The sequence below is a fragment of the Schistocerca nitens genome, chromosome 1 (assembly GCF_023898315.1).
Source record: "Schistocerca nitens isolate TAMUIC-IGC-003100 chromosome 1, iqSchNite1.1, whole genome shotgun sequence".
NCBI classification, from domain to species: domain Eukaryota; kingdom Metazoa; phylum Arthropoda; class Insecta; order Orthoptera; family Acrididae; genus Schistocerca; species Schistocerca nitens.
This window is the reverse complement of record NC_064614.1, coordinates 337867803-337890437: the sequence shown is the minus strand read 5'-3', so window position 1 is coordinate 337890437 and position 22635 is coordinate 337867803. Positions and strand designations below refer to the sequence as shown.

Here is a 22635-nt window from a genome sequence, read left to right as displayed (position 1 = left end):
ATGTTAGTGTATACCTCCTTTCTTTTCAAACTCCTCAGCTAAATTTATCTAATAGCAGCCTGTAGTCTTTATTATTTCTTGTTTTTCAGTACAAGATGTAAGCCTTCACAACTGCCATTATAAAGAGGTGAAAAACAGTTTATTCCATAATTTCATTTGCCTTCTCTTGAGATGGTAGTAAGATATGAGTTTATCATTCAGGTATACACCTGTCTTGTCGAGTTTGAGGTCTAGAATGGCATAAAGTTTTATCTTCTTTATCATCCCTGATTTTTAAAAAACCTTTTCTTTTGTATCTGTTGTCTTGTGAAGACTTGAAAAGTGTGGAATATCTCTTGTGTTCCTCCACTTCAGAGGCAACAAATGTTTCTTCCTCATAAATGTAGTGTCAAACCGTTCTTTAGCTTTTTGTTGACTACACTCTGTTTATGGAGTCCTCTATGATTAGGAGTGAACATTCCCACGGTCTTGGTGTTAGTGTCTTTCACAAAATCAAAAACAACTGGTGAACTCTAACATCTGTCTGTGAAAATGGTGCGTACCTTGTAGTCAGACAGAGGCATACGAAAAAGGGCATTAACAGAATTGTCTTCCTGCCCTTTGTCTGTGTAAACTTCAGTGTATGAAACGTATGCTTTCTTTGAATCACTTGAGATAAACTGTTTGAGACCATTTTGTCAGGTGTGTTTTTTTACATAGATATGGAAAATAACTCTTCTCATGAACCCACACCCACTCATCACTGGTAAGGATTTCATCAGGTGAAAACTATGCTAGAAACTGTGAAAGTAAATCATACAGAAAAGGTATGATTTTATGCATGTCATTGTGTCCAGGTTTGTTGGAATTTATGAAACATTTTCAGTTACATGCAGGCAAGAGAGAACATTGGAGAATCCATTTGTGGTCAGAACTTAACCTTAAAATGGTGCAGGTACAAAGTCATTTGTAGACCAATAGTACTGCAGTCTGTTTTTCTGTACTAGTCACATATGGATTGTAATGCAAAGAACAAATATATTTCATGAAGTTTTACCCCAGTCCACATGTGCCACATGCTTGTGGGTTTCATGTAATGTGGTCTTCTCATTTTATCTACAATGGGTTTCACATACTTGGTAGTTTCTGCCTTGATGTGCTTCATCATTGATTCAGGGAAAAAAGTTGAAAAGTATTGAAAGGACTGCTGCCATCATACCCTTTTGCCATAAATCAATTTTCATCTTAGAGTTCAAGCAATGATGGTAGCCTGTCTAATGTGGTCCATCTTAGTCTATCTTCATTCTGCATATGAAGATTCTGTAACACTATAACGTCTTCTCTTGCATGATTCTCTAAAGACAGCACTACATTGGAAATACTACCTTGATTATTAGGAAGTATATTGTGCATTGTTTGGGTTGGAATTTCATCTGAAAACTCAGTAGAAGTGTTACTTACATAGCAGATTTCTCAAGCAAAATAATGTAGAACAGTGGCACAGTAATACTGAAATAATATTGTTCTTGTACAGAATCAAAATCACTGTATTCATTTTCAAAAAAGTCCCCTTCAAATCCAGAGTCTTCAAATGGTTCATTCAAAACCTTATGGATCTCAGTGTTAGTAAAAAACATTGACATATTTATCAGAAAATGCACTGCAAGCACAATGAGAAAACCATGGAAACTATGGTGGTATATATCAGTGCAGTGGTTGTGAACGATTGAGGGTTGTCTCATGAGAATACAGAAATAGCTTCTGAAATGTCCACACTATGGCAACGCAGTGCCAAATGGATAGAAGCCATAACCACAATGAACACAGTGAGAGTGGAGGAAGACAAATGGAAATAGAGCATGGAATACTCACATTGTGGCTGCCACTAGAGGTGTGCTTGGTTGTAGGACTTAAAAGAAATAATAAAAAAGCCCCTGATGATATGTACTATAATTGTTAAACGTGCTTGTTCCATATCATAACAAGAGGTCAGAATTATGATTCACATAACATTCAAATAACTAACTATTTAATGCTATAATTGTATTATTTCAGTAAATATTTACTTTAAAGCTGAAATGGTATGTACAACATGTCCATTATTGTGAAATATGTTACATTATATTTAATACCATGAACTAAGTGGGCCTATAAAAAATGGTACTACCAAGTGATAATGACTACTTTTCACAGTCAGTCACAAACTATGTGACATATACCACAACACTGTCCAGCCCTCAACATGCAGCTGGCCTGTACTCCATACCCCACTTATTTCTATGCCAGACAGGGTATACTGAACTATCAGTGTACATGATAAGTAGTATTGAAGTCCATATGTTCAACATTATTCATTATTTACATAATATACATTACTTTTTTTTTTATTAGAGAAGCAGCCATCATTGAGATGCACTTCTATGCTTGTTTTGATAGCTCCACTTGATCCCACAGCTTTAACTATATTTTAACATATTTTGCCACAATGTACGTGGGGTGTACATCATTTTAGCTTTGAAGTAAGTACTTAATGATATAGTGGGAGGCATATTCAGAAACTAAGAGTACTGTGACCATAACAGGCTGTGGTTTTTTGTTTGTTGAGGGTTACCAACACTGAGTGAGTTTGGAGGGGATCCACTGACCAGAGCAAGCATTGTAGGATAATAGTAGTATGTAAACTCATATTGTAGTGTCCAGTTGCATGAAAGATGTTGGTAAGAAATCCTGCCAAGTGTGAACTGTGTGCTGTGATCTGCTTTGTACTTGCAGAAGAAATAACCCCTACCAAAATTTTTCCATGAATCAAAACAGTTCAAGTTGAAGGTGTTACTAACAGAATGAATGTGATTGAAAATGGTTGAAATTTCTGTGCTGTTTCCACAACTCTCCAGAGCTGTCATACATGAGACATTCACAGAAATGCTGGGATACCGGAAACTGTGCACAAGATGGATTCCAAAACAGTTGACAAAGTAGCACAAGAAAAATAGGGTCACTGGTGCCCGTGAGTTTCTTGAGTGCCTTTGATTGGAAGGTGAGGCTTTACTGAGCTCTATTGTGACTGGAGATGAAACATGGATAGTTCATTACATGCCTCCGGATAGTTCATTACATGCCTGAGGCAGAAAGATATTTGTTATAGTTGCATCACACCAATTCCACATCTGCCAAAAAATTCAGAACCACGATTGCAGGGAAAAAATCATGGCCTCAGTGTTTCAGGCCTAAAGAGGCATAATTTTGGTCAAATTTTCATCAATGCATAATGATATTATAAGATCATGTCCATTATAATTATCCGGGCTGTTATGCTGTGGTCGGTTGATGAATTCTGTGTCAATTCCCAATGTTTCGTCCCCGTCTGCGGAGGACATCGTCAAGGGGTCTGTAGCTCGATGGAAGGTCCGACACACCCACTGTATCGCTACTGACTCCTGCTAAATTCCGTGTCCGCGCGCTCCCGCGCCGAGGCGTGACATCACTTGTTTTGAAAACGTCAGTGCAATTGGCCACTGTCCGCTGCCGCCGATCGCCATTGCCATCACCAAGTGGGGGACGGGCGGTACACATCTTCTTCAACACCGGCATCCATATACCGTTCAATTTCATGACCTCCTCCTTTTGATTGAAATTATTAGGGTGTTTGCCGATTTCGATTGCCTCCCTGTAGAGCTTTTAGTAATATCCGCTTGTGGCTGCTAGTACTTGCGTCTCCTCAAAACGAATATGGTGGTTACCTGGCTGGAAAGCATGCTCCGCAACAGCTGATCATTCCATTTCTCCTCTTCTACAATTGCCCTTGTGCTCTTCCAAACGTTTTGAAACAGTTCTTTTAGTGGTACCCACATAAACATCTCCACAGCTGCATGGGATCCTATACACTCCAGCTCTTTTCAGTGGTTTGCGAGCATCCTTGGCATGCTTAAGGTATTCCTGTATCTTCCTGGTGGGCTTGTAAATTACAGTAAAATTCCAATTCAAAATTGTTGAGGCTTTCGTGGCCACTTGTTGACAAACTGCCTATTGGCTTCTGTCTCGGGTTCTTCGGCCGACATTCATCTAATGATTTTTCTGACGTTTCGCCAGCACGAGTGGCTGGCATTGTCAAAGCTTCACCCCACCGGCAATGGAGGGTGAAGCTTTGACAATGCCAGCCACTCGTGCTGGCGAAACGTCAGAAAAATCATTAGATGAACGTCGGCCGAAGAACCCGAGACAGGAGCCAATAGGCAGTTTGTCAATATTCCAATTCGTCAAGATCCTCCCTATTCTTTGCATTACATTTTTAACAAACCACAGGAAAACCTTAGATTTTGCAGTAGCCTGTACGTCACTATGGTTTCTGCGTGGCTGTCTCAACGCACTTTTATTTCGGTGGACAAATATCCATTCTTCATTGGTGCATTGTGGAGGTGTTACATCTTAGCGTTGAGCAACTCAGGTTCACAAATATTTCTAGCTCTGTCCGCTAACGTCTTGATAACACCCCGCTTCTGTTGTGGATGGTGGTTTGAATCCCGGTGCAAATAACGGTCCGTGTGCGTGGGTTTGCGGTATACTGAGTGGCCCAAACTACCATTTTCATTTCTAAAAACAAGCACATCGAGGAAATGTAATTTCCCGTTTACCTCCTCCTCCATTGTAAACTGAATTCTGGAGTTTATACTATTCAGATGTTCGTGAAACCAGCTTAGTTCTTACCTGACGTCTCTCCACAGCACAAACGTGTCATCCACATATCGGAACCATACATTTGGTTTTTTGCTGGCTGTACCTAAGGCTTGTTCTTTGAATTTCTCCTTAAAGAAGTTTGCAATTACAGGACTTACGGGGCTTCCCATAGCCACACCATCCATTTGTTCATAAAACTAGGTGCAGTATAATAAAGTTTTCTAGCAGCTTTGTAGTGGTAAATATAAAAATGCCACATTCTATGTGGACGTAACAACTAAACATGTCTACCCATAATACTAGCTACCGCAAAACACTCCTTTCTCTCGAGTATTCTATTTAGTTAAGGCTTGTAGGGAACCAATTGTAGAGTTTCCACAAACAGATGGAAAACAGTGACAAATTAAAACATTGAATCACTCTGTATTATGTGCCTGGATGTAACGTTAGAACATTTTTCATGTGAGGCTAAAATCTGAGTGTTACTCCTGGTCTGATTCAGAGTTTTAGTTTGCTGTTACTCCATGTATTTCACTCTCTCATGAAAAATGTGTTGTGGGTTATCAGTTTTTCTGTTAGTGCAGAAGGTGAGCCACAATGATTATTTCAGGAAAATAAATTGGGTTTATAGTCATATGTGGTTCACATTTACCACACACTATTTTACGAAATACCCCAGTGGCACATATGACAGATGGGAGGTGCACAGGGTACGCTCCCCCCCCCCCCCCCCCCCCCTCCTACCCTTGCGAGGCCACCAGCATTGCCACCCGCCATTTCAGCCCACATGCTATTCATTTGTTTCTTTCATCAGCCGACTCGACTGAATTGAGTTATTGAGTAGTTGTACTTTCCTATATAGCTTGCGTGTCCACGTCATCGTATTTTATACATTTCTCTCTGGCACATAGATAGCTAACACATACCTACGAGAAAAGTCACAGCCATTCTTGTGATCTCGATACGTTATTCTGTGTGGCATTTGTTCGAGAAAAGTCGTGAATATTCTACTGTTTTCTTGTACAGAGAACCCTCAAGGTCGACAATGGATGAGGATCAACTTAATGGCTTAGTTGTGTTGAACATTCACACAGATATTGATTGTCCTACTGATAAAGTAAGTAACCAATTGGCCAAGAAGAATAGGCACATATAATTCGTCATTTAAGGAAGAGAACCACAATTGTAAATTTTTTATGTCATAGGATGGCATTGTCTTGTATATGTGCACAATCGGTGTAAATAAAACTTAGTTAAACTCTGCATGTGACTTGATTATTTTTTATTATGGTAAAAGTAAATGTGTCTTTAATGCCCCCTCTTTGAGGTTTTTCTGTATCTGCCACTGCCTGAGGATCATTCTTGAGCCTCAATTTTTATGAATGCAATAATTAATTAAGTTTTCAAGTAGATTAAAAATGTGTGCCATATGACGACTTGAAACTGGACCCCTTTCACACCAACACCACATCTTTTAATCTCAGTGCAGCACAGTTTTAATGAGCTATTGCAATACACATTAAAAAAGAGCAGTCTTTTAATTGCCTTTGCCCAAGAAGTACATTTCTATTGCCAGCTAGTCATAATGTTCATGGAAAGGCCAGATGGGGGATTGCAGAAATTGTGTTCAGATTTAGTGTGTATGCTTCATATTGCAACTGTCAGCAAAAGTGTTTGCCCTGAAATAATCAAGGGCACCTGCTTATGCAAATTACTTTCTATATACATTGCTATGTAGCCAGTGTAGATATTACTCATTTATAATAAAATTGCTGTAGATTACGCATTACATCATATGAAACACTCAGAAATTTAAGTATTATACTTAATCACTGCTTTAATTGAACGATGTTGCAGGCATTGAAATACTGGCGCTTCCGTGTGTACCTACTACCCTTGAATCATCAAGCAACAAAAAAGATTTTAGATGGGGCAGAAAACTGTGATATTTATGCACCATTGTCCACTGAAGAACAAGGTCATTTTGTTGAAGGGTTTCTTCGTTTTATTGAAACATGGGTCAATAAGGTTAAAAGGCCAAATACTCATAAAAAACCTAGAGTAAGTATTTTCAAATTAGATCTTAAATTTGAAAGAATATTGTCTGTGAAAGGCAGGTGTCAAAGTCAGATTCCTCTGGAACATAGTTTTAACAAGCCATAACTATTCTCTGTGTGTTCACCTTTAAATGAACATGTCTCTTTCTAGTCTTGACCATCTTAGTTGTATTTCTGATATTAGTGCCAATTTAAAAAACGAAAAGATTGGCACTGCATGATAACATACATAACATTTGTGTAGAACCCAAGGTAAAAATATTATGTTTCCCTTTTTAAAGTGAGCAGTGATCGTAGATAATTATAACATTTCAGTATCGAGTGCATTAATCATTCTGCTTGGTTTATACAAACATTCATGTAATTTGCATGCTTTTCATTTGTGCATGCCAGTGCATGGTATTTTATATTTTAATTTATTTTGGTATTGTGTTGTTCTGGATGACCATGCTTTTAAATTGTACTGAAAGATAAAACAATTTTTTAGTTTAGTGATCATATGCTTTTCTGCCCAAAATAGGTCTGACATCTTTAAATTTGCAATTTTTTTCCCCTCAAGTGAAGCATGCTAGTCCAGTCTGTTAAATGTTGACTGTATCAGTGCTAATTGTATTGTTTTGTTTCTTGTTTTAAACAATGTATTTAGTTAATTTTTTCCGTGTTGCTTTTCCTTGTTGCATGTGTTACAGAGCCCTGTTTCTGCGGGGAACAAGGCTCATCATAGGTTGATTCTTCGCCGACATAGTGCCAGTACGATTTTTCTCTCCCACAATAACACATCAAGTAGTAATTTGGTTACTGCATCTGGTTTACAAACAACTAATTTGCAGGTACAAAGTAGTTAAACTTCTTGTAGAATCTAATCCCTGTCACAAATGTAAGTTTAAATAAAATTACTTGTTACACATATTTAGTGTTGGGTTTATACTGAAGACTGGTTGTTTCATTAATTTTACTATTACTGTAGCACAGTCTTGTGGCAACAGTTGTGAGCATGTTTGGATATTAAATGCCAATAGCACATAAATGTAGAAATACTAAAAAGTCTTGAATGTAGTTGTTCAGTGGCAGTTTTACCTCAGAAGTGCTGGGCATAAAACAGAAAAAAATGCATGCATTGTGGTTGCTAAAAGTTGCCTGGGTGTAATATTAGTAGGAAGGAAGTTGATTATTGTATTTGGAAGTAACAACAAGCATTGTGCATGTTGCAGTATCAGTTTTTTTATTTTTCAGTTATTTATGTTTATTTAGAGCATAAAAATAAAATAGAGATCATTAACCAGTCACAATAATTTACTAACACTGTAATACATATTTTTATGTTTTAACTGCCAACTTCATGTAGTTCTGATCTTCAGCATATGCATTAGTGTTGATCTGATGGGTGTCCTTGTGATTACAGCAGGTTATGCTGTTGTTCATTGCTAGATGTGCCCAAATCAGCAAAAATTACATTGTTAATTTCTCATTTCAGAAGTACTTCTGTAACTCTTGATAATTATAGATGTATGTGGTATGACGTGTGTGTGTGTGTGTGTGTGTGTTTGTAAAATGTCATTGAAAGTCAGATGTCATTGATTATAGCTTAATACTTCACACTGTGAGGTCATTAAATTACTGTACATAACATGTTTTTCCACCTGGGACACAATCTGAGGCATCAGAGGATCATCATTTTAATATTGGAGGCAAATGTAGGGGGGTAAAAATCGTAGAGGGAGACCAAGAGATGAATACAGTAAGCAGGTTTGGAAGGATGTAGGTTTCAGTAGTTATTTGGATATGAGGAGGATTCCACAAGACAGAGTAGCGTGGAGAGCTGCATCAAACCACACTTCAGACTGAAGACAACAACAACAACAACATTGGGTAATCTTGTTCATTACATTATTATTTCTAAGTTACAAATCCTTTGCCAGTCAATTAATTTCAAAGAATCTTATTAAATATCTTTCATTAAATCAGGTACACATGATCATGTGGTATGAAAGAAGATGCATTTCCATGCAGAAACAAGCTAATGCACAATTTACATTGATATTTTCATAGCTTAGTGTTAAAGTGCCAGATTAAGAATCCAAAAGTCTTGGATTCATTGCCTGGTCAGTCCAAGAATCTTCCTGTCACTTATTACTTCTTTCATTTCGGCCAAAGTTTGTTAATGTGAAATGGGCCAAATTGCACACTGTTTCTCGGAATCCACATTAAACTGTAGGTCCCCCTATAACTGGCTAGGTAAGTCAGCTCAGAGGTCGGGAGAAAGTAACAGCATACTACTTCTAATATTACCATGCCTAATAAAGTAGTGTGGTGTTCATATCTACCTTTACTTATTTTTTATGTTTCACGTATGCTGTCTCGGTTGTGAATGTTCGAAAGATATTTCACATATCATGGTATTATAGTTTAGTAACATAAAGGTAGGCCTATTGAATTTGAGTAGTCAAAGTTCAGACAGCTTCAAGTATAATTGAGATTAGGTTCATGTTTGCTGAAAATTTCTCATTCACAATAAGACACAGAGTTCTACTTTTCTGCACTACATAAATTGTGTTGCACAATTGACTAGTCATTTGGTGATGGTTAATAGACAGCAGTGGAGCACAATGTTTTACCTACAAGACAGGAAAGTGCAGCACACCAAGATTAAATCTAATCTCCGTTTTAATAGCCAATCTCCAAGCCAGCATGGACATTATTATGCAATTCTTATGTTGTGAGCTGTGCTTTCATCCTATCAATAAGATCATTTCATATTCAAGAAATTTTAAGTAAATTATATTTGAAATGAATCAAGATTGCTAACGAGGTATGGTTTTTAGATTTAAAGTGCTTTTAAATTTCTTATGTGAACTGTGTATTGCCTAATGGGACAACACCGAAAGGACAACGAAGAAGCAATGCTAGGAAGATTTTTAATTTATTTTATATTACCTGTTGTTCTTATCTATTTGCAATTAGACCTCTCATTTGAACTACTTATTCAATCTAGTTATTTGACACATCTCTCTCATTTCAAAGAAGCCATGATTAAACTTACTTGAACATCTGATGGGGGCTATGCAGTACATAAACAGAACTTCTACACAAGGTCATGAGCTCAGCCACTTTGATGATGGACTGATACCTTAGCAGTTAAGTCCCGTAAGATTTCACACTTTGATAATGTCAGTGTATAGCCCCTCTGTAAATAGCAACATGTTCCTCCAATTGTAAACGTGGCTTGCTGTATCACATGTGTGAACACTGTCAATGGCAGTCGACTCACAAATGTGGATTACTCATTACAAAGCATATAATAATCAGCTTCTCACAAACTGATACAAACTTCACCAGAGCAGACTTCATTATCTGGAACAAAGAACAAATGGGTGTTGTATTTTTATATTATTTCACCACCCAAAGTGTTAGAAAACCCTGCAGTCTCATACATCCCCGTTACTATTTTATTTCAATTTCTCATACACTCACACTCACATTTCCAAAAAATTACAGGATCATTTTTAATTACATTTACACAACAGTTATTTGCATTGATTTTTCAACATCCATTTTTTTTTGTTGTGGATTCTGTTATACTCAGTTGGTTGTACGGAAGCACACAATAACCAATTAGCTTGCCTTTTCATTTTTTAACAGGATATTTTTGAAAAAAGTGCTAAAACTTTACTTGCTTCAAACTGGCATGATTGTCACATCATAACAAATAGTTGTGGGAGGAATACAGTAGTGGAGGAAGTAGAGGTAACAACACACTATATTGTTGAGGTGTTGAGCAGCTATTGTACACCATGTAGTCAAGCAGGACAACATGGCCATGTTCTTGTATGTCTTCTGTATTAGCTCTGAAGGAGGACATTGTATGAATGTATAAGAACATTTTCAGTTTTGTTTGTATGCTTGTCAACCACACATTGCATAATCTGTGTGGAGTGTTGTTACCTTTATTCCTTCTGTTATTTATAAAAGTCACCATATCCTCATTTTTTGTGTTACTATTGTGTGGATAGTTGTGACTATTCAGGACTAAAGATAACAACTGTGTGAATGGTAGAGGTGTTGAATCACTGACAGGCTTATAAACAAGACTGAAGCATTTTGCTAGCTATTGAACAAATCCTTTTTGGAGCACATAGTATGCACTTGTATATGTGCATGTGCGCGCGCGCGCGCACACACACACACACACACACACACACACACACACACACACACACACACACACATTCTCTCCCTCCCTCTCTCTCTCTCTCTCTATCTATCTATCTAGTTATGTTGTGCTAGCTGAATATACACTGCTGGTACTGCTATTTTTCATTCCTTTGCATTGATGATTCACTGCACTGTTTATAAATTTTCGTCATACTATCGCTGAGCACACATTGTACACACATCAAAAAGAGGTTTGCATCACCTCAGTTCCAAGAGTTCTGGAACCTGTACAGAAAATTGGAATAGAGATAAACATAAACATCATTTCTGTCCTTTTTATTGCTCACGGAAGCCACACATTGCATGTTGTACTACCATACAGTGAGACTATCAGAGGTGGTGGTCCAGACTATTGTTCACGCTGGTACCTCTAATAACCAGTAGCACATCCTCTTGCATTGATGCGTGGCTGTATTTGTGGTGGCGTACTATCCACAAGTTCATTAAGGCACTGTTGGTCCAGATTGTCCCACTCCTCAACAGTGATTCGGCATAGATTCCTCTGAGTGGTTGGTGGGTCATCTCGTCCATAAACAGCCCTTTTTCAATCTATCCCAGGCATGTTCGATAGGTTTCGTGTCTGGCAAACATGCGGGCCCCTCTAGTTAACTGATGTTGTTATCCTGAAGGAATTCATTCAAAAGATGTGCATGATGGAGGCATGAATTGTCATCCACAAAGTTGAATGCCTCGCCAATATGCTGCTGATATGGTTGCACTATCGGTCGGAGGATGGCATTCACGTATCGTACAGCCATTACGGCACCTTCCATGATCACCAGCGGCATACATCAGCCCCACATAATGCCACCCCAAAACAGCAGGGAATCTCCACCTCGCTGCACTCATTTGACACTGTGTCTAGGGCATCCGTTCAGCTTGACTGAGTTGCCTCCAAACATGTCTCCAACGATTGTCTGGTCGAAGACATGCGACACTGATCATCATTGAAGAGAACGTGATGCCAGTCAAAAGCGGTGCATTCGGCATGTTGTTGGACCCATCTGTACTGTGCTGCATGGTGTTGTGTGGTTGGAAAGATGGACCTCACCATGGACATCGGGAGTGAAGTTGTGCATCATGCAGCCCATTGTGCACAGTTTGAACTGTAACACCATGTGCTGTGGCTGCACAAAAAGCTTTATTCAACATGGTGTTGTTGCTGTCAGAGTTCCTCCAAGCCATAATCAGTAGGTAGTGGTCATCCATTGCAGTAGTAGCCCTTTGGCGGCCTGAGTAAGACATGTCATCAACAATTCCTGTCTCTCTGTATCTCCTCCATGTCCGAACAACAACGCTTTGGTTCACTCCGTGATGCCTGGACACTTCCCTTGTTGAGAGCCCTTCCTGGCACAAAGTAACAATGCGGACGCAATCGAACGGCGGTACTGACTGTCTAGGCATGGTTGAACTACAGACAACACAAGCCGTGTACCTCCTTCCTAGTGGAATGAATGGAACTGATCTGCTGTTTGGCCCCCTCCGTCTAATAGGTACCGCCCATGCATGATTGTTTAAATCTTTGGGGTGGTCTAGTGACATCTCTGAACAGTCAAAAGGACTGTGTCTGTGATACAATATCCACAGTCAACCTCCATCTTCAGGAGTTTTGGGAACCGGGGTGATGCAAAACATTTTTTGGTGTGTGTATTACTGATGGGTCGTGTGGCTGGCTACTACTCACAATTTAATTTCTGTGTTTGATACATGGGTTTTGCAGTGCATAGGGCTCATGATCCAAGTTACCACATTGTAAGGGGAGAAAGGAGAAAGCTGAATTCTTTTTGCTACACATTCTACTTCTTTTCAAGAATAATATGGAAATTGTTACCACTGTTGTGATGGTCCTTGTAACAGAACACACAGTTCTGCATTAGTTCTTTAATTCAGCATTTTAAACTTTTATAACCGTATGCTTTCCTTCCCAGTTTCATTCATTAATCAGTACAGTTGCCAGAAATTAATGTGGCACCTGTCAGTCTCTTCTTGCTTTTACAGCCAAAAGATTACTTGCATGTGCTTACAGTCTGTTGTTATGGAGCAACTTATCCATCCCCACAATATGAACCTAACACATATCTGCTCTACCACTTTATGTGACACTGTCACACAAAACCAAACAATGGAAACTACATGAATTGAATAGCAGCAATATGGAAAGGATAGATTGCCACTCACCACATAAAGGGTGCGTGGAGTCTAGACGGAGAGAGTAAAAAAGAATTTAGAAATATTCAGCTGTAGGAAAAAGTCTTTTATCAGATGTAGAAAACTCCCACACATTCACACAAGCCACACCCTTCCCATGTAGTCATACATGTAATTTTCCAGCTTCACTCCCTGTAACCTACGTTGTACACAGTTTACTCTCATCTGACATGTTCTTTGTCTCCTGAACATTCTAATGCTTCTTTCTCTTGTGTTATTCATCTTTCTTTCTTGCTTTCTTTTTATCTTTCTTTCTGTGTTTTCGTACTTTTGGTTCAGTTTACATTCTAAATTCATGGCACAAATGACTGCCATTAATGTACTGAAATTTGTCAGTTTAGATAGTGATATGCACAGGCATACCCAAGTCATATTTAATACAATTTTCTCTTGCTATCATACTGCTCATCTTCATCAGTAAAGATTGTTTCATGGTTATCAGTCCAGGTTTTATCCGTATTATCTCCGTTCAACTACTCTGTTCTTTTCTCATTGCTGTGGTCTGCTTATTGCCCCATTTTTGACACAAATTGTGAATTTTCTGTGAGATAGTCAGTTAGTTATTACTCTTCAGTTCTAAACTTGACCAAACTTACAATTTTTCTCACTGGTGACTGTAAACCATCTGAGTTTCTAGCATATGTGTTTCATCTTTGTACACATCCCCCCCCCCCCTTTTTTTTTACTGGTTTTACTGTCACACGATATTAGCTTGTATCCATTTACATTTAGACATATGTATCAAGGGTTACAATAGATATGTTGATAATAATAACGCATTTGCTGATATTCCAGTAGGCTTTTAATTTTACTGTGCTAATATTAGAAGTTCATCCCTTTACTTGTAAGACTTAAGTTTTGGTGGAAGATAGTATTTGAAATTTTGATGGACGATAGTAATTGAATTTTTGCACAAATACTCAGATGTTTTGAAATTTTGTTACTTTGATTTGTTGGTAACAACAATGTAACTGTAACTACATTTATTCTGCAACTTTGTCTTTCAGAAGAACTTAATTTAAAGAAGACCCTGTGAAAACATTGGAAATCACTGGCTTAGTTTGGATACTGCTTCTGATCCGACTGGATGCAGCTGATGTTTAGCTGTGCAAGTAGCTTTTCATTAAGAGAATTAAAATGCAGACATCACCCCCTCATATGTATGACTGCCTGGGCTTTACAACACCATGTCCCATAGAGTGTTTCACCCAAAACTTGTAGCAATGCTCAACCTGTGACACTGTATTTGGGCTAGTGTGAGGAGCATTCTAATTGATGTGATTGGTGACTCAATTATAAACTGTGTTCAATGAAAACTCTTCGTCGCTGCATGCCAGCTGTAATAGTACAGCCATCTGTATTAACCTCTTTCCTTAAAGACCCTAAATTACAGGTGCCATCATTCAACCCTGCATTATACTAGTTGCCCAGTGGTTATGAGCCAGGGAATTATTTACCAGCTATGAAATTCTTCTGTTATAATGGCTACTTAATGATAAGACATTTTTATCTTTGTAACACTCTCCTTTTTTGTTGAAAAAGAAAAAAAAAAAAAACAGTCCAAACCAAGAGAAACATCTCTCTTGTATGTACGAAATGAGCTCCCTGTGCCTAAAGCAGAACAATCAGTATGTGTACTGAAAGAAGATACTCTTGCACCAAACAAATATTTTCATGCAGATGTGTACAAGATTCAAACTTTCACTGTATTCCATGCAAATAAGTCTTCCTGCTATAATACACTATGTGATAATGAATGGAAATGGCCGTTCTGTTTGATGTATTTAAAATACTTAAGAAATACTACAATATCATGAAAATCCTAATTGCTACTTATCATGTAATGGAGATGCCGAGTTGCAGGTGGGCACAACAAAAACACTATCACACGGTAAGCTTTTGGCCAATAAATCCTTTGTCAAAAGTAGCAGTTACTGGCAGCTGAAGCCAGAGACTGTTGTCATGTGTGTATCAGCTGTGTTTGCACTCTCGTGTGTGTGTGTGTGTGTGTGTGTGTGTGTGTGTGTGTGTGTGTGTGTGTGTGTGTGTGTTTTGTCTATTTTTGACAAAGGCCTTGTTGGCGTAAAGCTTATAGTGTGAAAATCTTTTTGTTGTGCCTATCTGCGACTCAGCATCTCCGCTATATAGTGAGTAGCAACTATCCTTTTCATAATATTGTTACATTCCAGCCTGGATTTTCCATTGTTTAAGAAATATTATGCATTTGCAGTAGGAATTCATGGACAAATATAATCCACATGCTGTGGCAGTAACTGAACATGGCCAAAAACAGGATGAAATAATGTATGTCTTTTCCCTAATAAGTAGTTACTGTAGGCAGCACCAGAAAGGGGTGGGGTGGTTCTTTATGTTAACATATTAAAAAAAAGTTATTTCTTGAACAGTATTTGCAAAATAGGCTCACTTGAATTTACTAGCACTGTGATACAATACAAAACACAAATTGGTGAGGGTCTGTTGTCACTAAATGGAGAGTTGTATCATTTCTTCAACAGCTTCAATAAGGTGATTGGCAAAGCTGGATCCAAGAACCTCAAAACACTGGGTGATTTAAATACCAATGAAAATTCTTGTAATATTAGTAATTTAAAATTATCAGATCTGTTGAATTCATGCAGTCTTGTAAATGTGGTAACTTCAGACATCAGAATAGCAGATTTAACCTCCAGCAGGATAGGCAATGCAATAATTACTAAATATGATGAAGATAGTATTAAGTTCAGTAACACGGAATTCTACTTCTTTGATGATTATTGCCAGCAAATTGATTACTTAAATGTTGATCAGCCAGGAATTTAAATAAGTAAATAAATCATCATCAGGAATGAAGCCTAACCCTACAAATGTAATCACATTCAAAAATGTACTAGCTAGAGAGAATTGGGACAATGTCTACCAGTTAGAAGGGTCAGATAATAAGTGGAATGAATTCTGTTTAGTTCTGTAAAGACATTTGGTTCTTGTTATCCAATTAAATCAAAATCAGTCACCAGTCAGTGGGAAAAAAGAGTTGAGTTCAGACTATCAGCTAAACTAGTCAAGATCAGACAGAATATCCAAAGATCAGACAGAATATCCATGACCTCTGTGTAAACAGATCTGCTCAACAACCCAGTACACTGCTACAGAACAGATAAGGGCTATGAATTTGAGGAAGTAAAGGAACAAGCAATAAGGAAAATAATTTACTGCTAAAAAACAAAAACTCAAGTGGTTGGGATGGTCTTTCCAATACAGAAATTAAAAAATGCACAAACTTTGTAAAATCAATTAAATATCACAACAATTGTAGCATCAAAGAAGGTATGTTTCCCAGTGCACTGAAAAGGAGCATTGTCTGACCAATGTATAAAGAAAACGATCAGAGGAGGAAGCATAAACTACAGATCAGTATCACTGATTCCTAGATTATATAAGATTTTTGAATAGTAATGCTGGCACAGCTTGGTGCCTTTTTCACCTCACAGAAACTGGCACATATATTAAAAATATTGCAGCACCACAACAGCTGTCATAGAGTTTTTTCATAAAGCCTGTAGCTTTCTAGATGAAGGAAAGCATACTGTAAGCATATATTTAGATCTCGCAAAGGCTTTCTACCTGATCAACGATGCACTTCTCTTGCAGAACTGAAGACATGCGATATCCCCCATAATATCTGGAACTCCTATGTACGACCCAAAAAACCATAAAATTTCACAAATATAAATTATCAAAATAGGATGGTAATATCAATATTCAGTTCATGACCTAAACAGTAATGCAGGACATACCACAGGGCTCAATATTGGGACCATTTCTTTTTCTGGAGGAAATATTTGTAGAATTTTGTATACAGACAATGAAGACTGTAAATTCCTTCATATGCATTTAGATGGCAGCCTATAATAGAAAAAAACCCATTTTAACTTTATTGAGGGAAAATAAGCAGTGCATTTTACTTGCTTATGAAACTGTCCAAAATTGTATGTAATAAAATGCTAAAAACAGTGTACTGCATGGCAGTTTCCCCATTTATAAAAAATATGGGATAGAGTTGTGGTGGTATGCTGCTGATGTGCACTTGAAAAGAATAGTGTTGCTATGCACTTGAGAAGAATAGTGTTGCTACAAAAGAGAGCTGGTAGACTAATACATGGTTTGGGGTACAGGGAAAGCTATCATTTTGCCCTTATCAAAAATAAGTATCTCACTGAATACTCGTGTGTGTGTGTGTGTGTGTGTGTGTGTGTGTGTGTGCGCTTGTGTGCTTGTGTGCTTGTGTGTGTGTGCGCGCGCGCGCGTTTAGACTTGTCACATTTTTTGTAGGCCATCACGGTTATGACTACCAAATTTTATGCTGTACATTATCACAACAGAAGAATTAAGTACATTTATTGCAAGTAAGGAAAAAATTTAAAAGTAATACACCACAGTCCACTGAATAAAAATATTTTGGAGAGAGAAAGGAACAAAACAATCAAAAGTTTTGTGAAATGATTTGTCTAAAAGTAAGATGTAAAATAGATTAGAGGAATAATGGAAACTTCATGTTGAAATGTCAACAATAATAGGAAAAGGATAAATTGTTACTCACCATAAAGATGACTTACTGAGTTGCAGACAGTCACAACAAAAAGAATGTTCAATGGTGCTTGACATTATGTACTGCAGCTCAGATGCTCATATGTTAGTGACATAAGGATACCATTGAGTGAAATTCCACCAGACAGTTACCCTACAGATCCCTTTAAAATTATAAGGTTCTAAATTAAACACTGAATTTCAAATTCTCAGTCAGCTACTCATTTATTGGACGTGATTTTAAGCATCATTCAAAGGCAAATGAAGTGTGTCCCTAATCTGTTTTATTTCTTAGTTTTAGACAAATCATTTCACCAAACATTTCACCTTTTTTTTCTTTTTCTCTTTATTTCAAAATTTTTCGTTTTTATTTTCATTTTCAAATTTTATTCTGAAAGCAAGATATATATTTAAACATCAGTTGGTATTCTATTATAATTAAGAGTATATTGATCAAGAGAAAGTGGAGAAGTTTCAGTCTGTGCTGTGATTTGATATTTTATGGACATAGGAGCTGTTCGTGAAATATTCAGTTTTTCTCAAATCACTCGTTAAGCTTTTCTTAATTACCCTGATTACCTTGAAGCAGCAAACAGGAAATCCGAGTCCTGGGTTTGATGCAAATTTTCAATAATAAGTACATATTTGTGACACTGTTAGGTCAACAAATTTAAATAATTTGCCCTGATATTATTTCGTATTGATGAATCTTCACTCATTTCTTCCGCATTGGTCCATTCATTTAATTTGTCTAATTACAGTCACTATGTGGTTGTTCATGTTATCGACCTCAGCACATTTCAGATTTGCTTCAAATGTTTGAATTTTTTGTTAATGCTTCTGTTAATCACTGTTTGCTTAGTATTCACATCTACTGGAAATATTTATGTTGATCTGGTACAAGCAGTTTGGAGTCTTCTCCTCCTACATTCATCCTTATTGAAAGGAAAGTTACTAAATCTAGAGCATGCTTGTCTGGGCTTCCCTGTAGTCATGCATGCACCTGGGATTGCATAGTGGGTCTTGAAACTTTCAACCATGTTATGTGGGCCATAGAAGAGACAAACCAGATTGTCTTAGTTCAAAATATGTACACATAATAAACGAATTTCAAGTTAAATGTGAACTGCAACAATTTAAATTTATTTTCTCCAAACTGTAAATTTGTTTTGTATCTTAGAAAAAGTTATTTGAGCAGCATTTGTCCAGATATTTTATGCACCCTAATTTTTTGTTCCCTGTGACATTAAATCTAATATTATGTTTGATGTTCATTCTGAACATTTACACCTTTTTAAAAATATTTTTGTCCATATGTAGTGAAAAGTAAAGGTCCTGATAACACTACCTTGGGGAACTGTAGCATTGGTTCTACATCTGAAGATTTCTCTCCATGAAATTTTATCCACACTGTCCATTTAAAAAGTTGTTTTGCTGCAGGCAAGCCCATCTCCAGACTCAACATATATGGCATTGTGTATAATCCTTCATGGTAAGGCAAACAGTAAGTCTCTCCTTACCAGCACTAATTTGCATGGAGCTATTGAGGTGCCACATGACATTGAGTATGGCCATCCTGAACCCATCATTTTCAGATGACAGTCAAGGGATCGCAAACAACATTAGCAGTAATTTTTTCTATGATAGATTGTAGTCTCAATAGGTAACAATTCTACTGTCTGTCAAATTCTGATACATATTGGTAGATGTTGGCCTTTCTGAATGGGGCATAACAGGATCTTCTCAAAAACAAACAACATTCAAGTGGAATTTCTGAATGAGCAACTCCCAGTGTAATTTTTCCTTTTATACAGAATATACACTCCTGGAAATTGAAATAAGAACACCGTGAATTCATTGTCCCAGGAAGGGGAAACTTTATTGACACATTCCTGGGGTCAGATGCATCACATGATCACACTGACAGAACCACAGGCACATAGACACAGGCAACAGAGCATGCACAATGTCGGCACTAGTACAGTGTATATCCACCTTTCGCAGCAATGCAGGCTGCTATTCTCCCATGGAGACGATCGTAGAGATGCTGGATGTAGTCCTGTGGAACGGCTTGCCATGCCATTTCCACCTGGCGCCTCAGTTGGACCAGCGTTCGTGCTGGACGTGCAGACCGCATGAGACGACGCTTCATCCAGTCCCAAACATGCTCAATGGGGGACAGATCCGGAGATCTTGCTGGCCAGGGTAGTTGACTTACACCTTCTAGAGCACGTTGGGTGGCACGGGATACATGCGGACGTGCATTGTCCTGTTGGAACAGCAAGTTCCCTTGCCGGTCTAGGAATGGTAGAACGATGGGTTTGATGATGGTTTGGATGTACCGTGCACTATTCAGTGTCCCCTCGACGATCACCAGTGGTGTACGGCCAGTGTAGGAGATCGCTCCCCACACCATGATGCCGGGTGTTGGCCCTGTGTGCCTCGGTCGTATGCAGTTCTGATTGTGGTGCCCACCTGCACGGCGCCAAACACGCATACGACCATCATTGGCACCAAGGCAGAAGCGACTGTCATCGCTGAAGACGACACATCTCCATTCGTCCCTCCATTCACGCCTGTCGCGACACCACTGGAGGCGGGCTGCACAATGTTGGGGCGTGAGCGGAAGACGGCCTAACGGTGTGCGGGACCGTAGCCCAGCTTCATGGAGATGGTTGCGAATGGTCCTCGCCGATACCCCAGGAGCAACAGTGTCCCTAATTTGCTGGGAAGTGGCGGTGCGGTCCCCTACGGCACTGCGTAGGATCCTACGGTCTTGGCGTGCATCCGTGCGTCGCTGCGGTCCGGTCCCAGGTCGACGGGCACGTGCACCTTCCGCCGACCACTGGCGACAACATCGATGTACTGTGGAGACCTCACGCCCCACGTGTTGAGCAATTCGGCGGTACGTCCACCCGGCCTCCCGCATGCCCACTATACGCCCTCGCTCAAAGTCCGTCAGCTGCACATACGGTTCACGTCCACACTGTCGCGGCATGCTACCAGTGTTAAAGACTGCGATGGAGCTCCGTATGCCACGGCAAACTGGCTGACACTGACGGCGGCGGTGCACAAATGCTGCGCAGCTAGCGCCATTCGACGGCCAACACCGCGGTTCCTGGTGTGTCCGCTGTGCCGTGCGTGTGATGATTGCTTGTACAGCCCTCTCGCAGTGTCCGGAGCAAGTATGGTGGGTCTGACACACCGGTGTCAATGTGTTCTTTTTTCCATTTCCAGGAGTGTAGATTACATTAATGCTGCCTGCTTTGTGTTGTTGCACTGAAATATTACTATGTTAATCATTTACGTAGCCAAGCATGTAGTGCAGTTCATACCAGTTTGACGTTTGTTGCATGTCATCTTCATTGTGTTGCAATTTATTGGCCAGCAGTGTAGTTTCTTACCACTAAACATTTCAGCCCAGCACTGCAACAAATTCCCAGTTGCCTGCATCAGCATATTTAGTAATTAAAATCATGATCACTGTTTCCATTTGAAATGTTTTCATGACTCTGACGCACTGCACACTCATTGATTACAGTTATTGTTGGTAAATATGATTCAAAATACAAAATGTGGAATTTCTAGCATTTTCCTATGATAGGTAGTGAGTCCCACAAGGTATGCAGGAGAACAACTGTACAGTTTGTGAAGTAGAAGAGAGTTACTGCCGGGCTGTGAATATGCGTGTATAATTCAGTCAGTAGAGGGTTTACACACAAAAGGCAAGTTTACGCGCAAGAGGCAAAGGTTCTGGGTCTGAGTCCTAATCCAGCATACTATTTAAATCTTTGACTAAATTGAATTATCCATATTCTACATAGAATTTCTTATTTGAACATGCTCATGTGAAATAATATTAAGAACAACAGCTCCATTTGGAATCAGTCCTGGGCTACAATAGTGATTTCATTTGACACACCAAGAAGTCAGGCCATGTTTTTAAGCAGCTCTTAACACATGCTTATGGAGCTGCCATTTCGGTTGAATCTTTGTCTCGCTATTCTAATACTCAAAGAGTAAAACATAACAATATAAGTAATAGGTATATGATTTACTATCTGAGACATACAAGATTCCACCCATTTGCCATGTATCATGCAGCACTGTTATGACGTTAAATTCATATGATCACAAAATGCCATACTCATGGTGAGGAAAAGCACATAATATTTTGATTATGTGAAAGGATGAAGAGTTTCATCAGAATCAAAGGTTGAAGATAGTAAGGATTCTTTTCTTGAAAACTGTAATTCAATTGGCAGTTTCTGTTGGGTCTGCATTTGGATCATAGGTTTGTTATTTGATGTTGGAAAGCTCTTAATCTTATTATGAGTTCTGTATAGTCATATTTGAAAGAAAATGTCAGCTGAATTTTGGACTTGAAAATGAGGATAGGGAAGTTAGATAAAATTTGTTGCGCTTCTTATGTTGCTAACTGCAATTAATGCCAGTGAGTCAGTATCATGGAATACAAACTGTCAGATGTTGGAATCCTGTCGGAAGTTGTCCATAGTACAGTTTTTTGTCCATAATAGAGAGTGTGATGAGAACTTACACTTACAAAACACTCAATTCAATTCAAACCTTTCTTTACAGACTAGTGTGGTTGGAAATTCACCATTCAGAGAGCGGTTAGGAAGTAACAGAGTGTTGGAGAAACCACGACCAAGGTTTGTTTTGTGATCTTACCTGGCACTATTGGGATCTGTAGGGTGTTGCGTGTTATTTGTTGCATGTGTTTTCATGTACTTTTCATTTAGAATTGCATGGTTATTGTTGACAGTGCCTTTGCACGGGTTGCTATGGGTAAAGGGAGCTTGGTGTGTGTGTCTTTAATGGATTTGCTTATTTATTTCTCTTTGTTTGCAACTAGTTCATGTTTTTCTTATATACCACAGAGTTTGATATTAAAATTAAG

General features: G+C 38.6%; 1 protein-coding gene across 6 annotated transcripts in view; it reads left to right on the top strand.

Annotated features, from left to right (window-relative positions):
* LOC126248551 (GATOR complex protein Iml1) overlaps positions 1-22635 on the top strand; it is a 637798-nt gene that overhangs the window by 324477 nt on the left and 290686 nt on the right. For 3 of the 6 annotated variants that reach the window (XM_049949630.1, XM_049949665.1, XM_049949640.1), the window contains 3 exons: positions 6511-6714; positions 7400-7540; positions 22314-22387. In XM_049949630.1, coding sequence (XP_049805587.1) covers positions 6511-6714; positions 7400-7540; positions 22314-22387 — 419 coding nt within the window. The remainder of the gene's footprint in view (positions 1-6510; positions 6715-7399; positions 7541-22313; positions 22388-22635) is intronic. The other 3 variants (XM_049949657.1, XM_049949648.1, XM_049949674.1) reach the window with 3 other exon arrangements.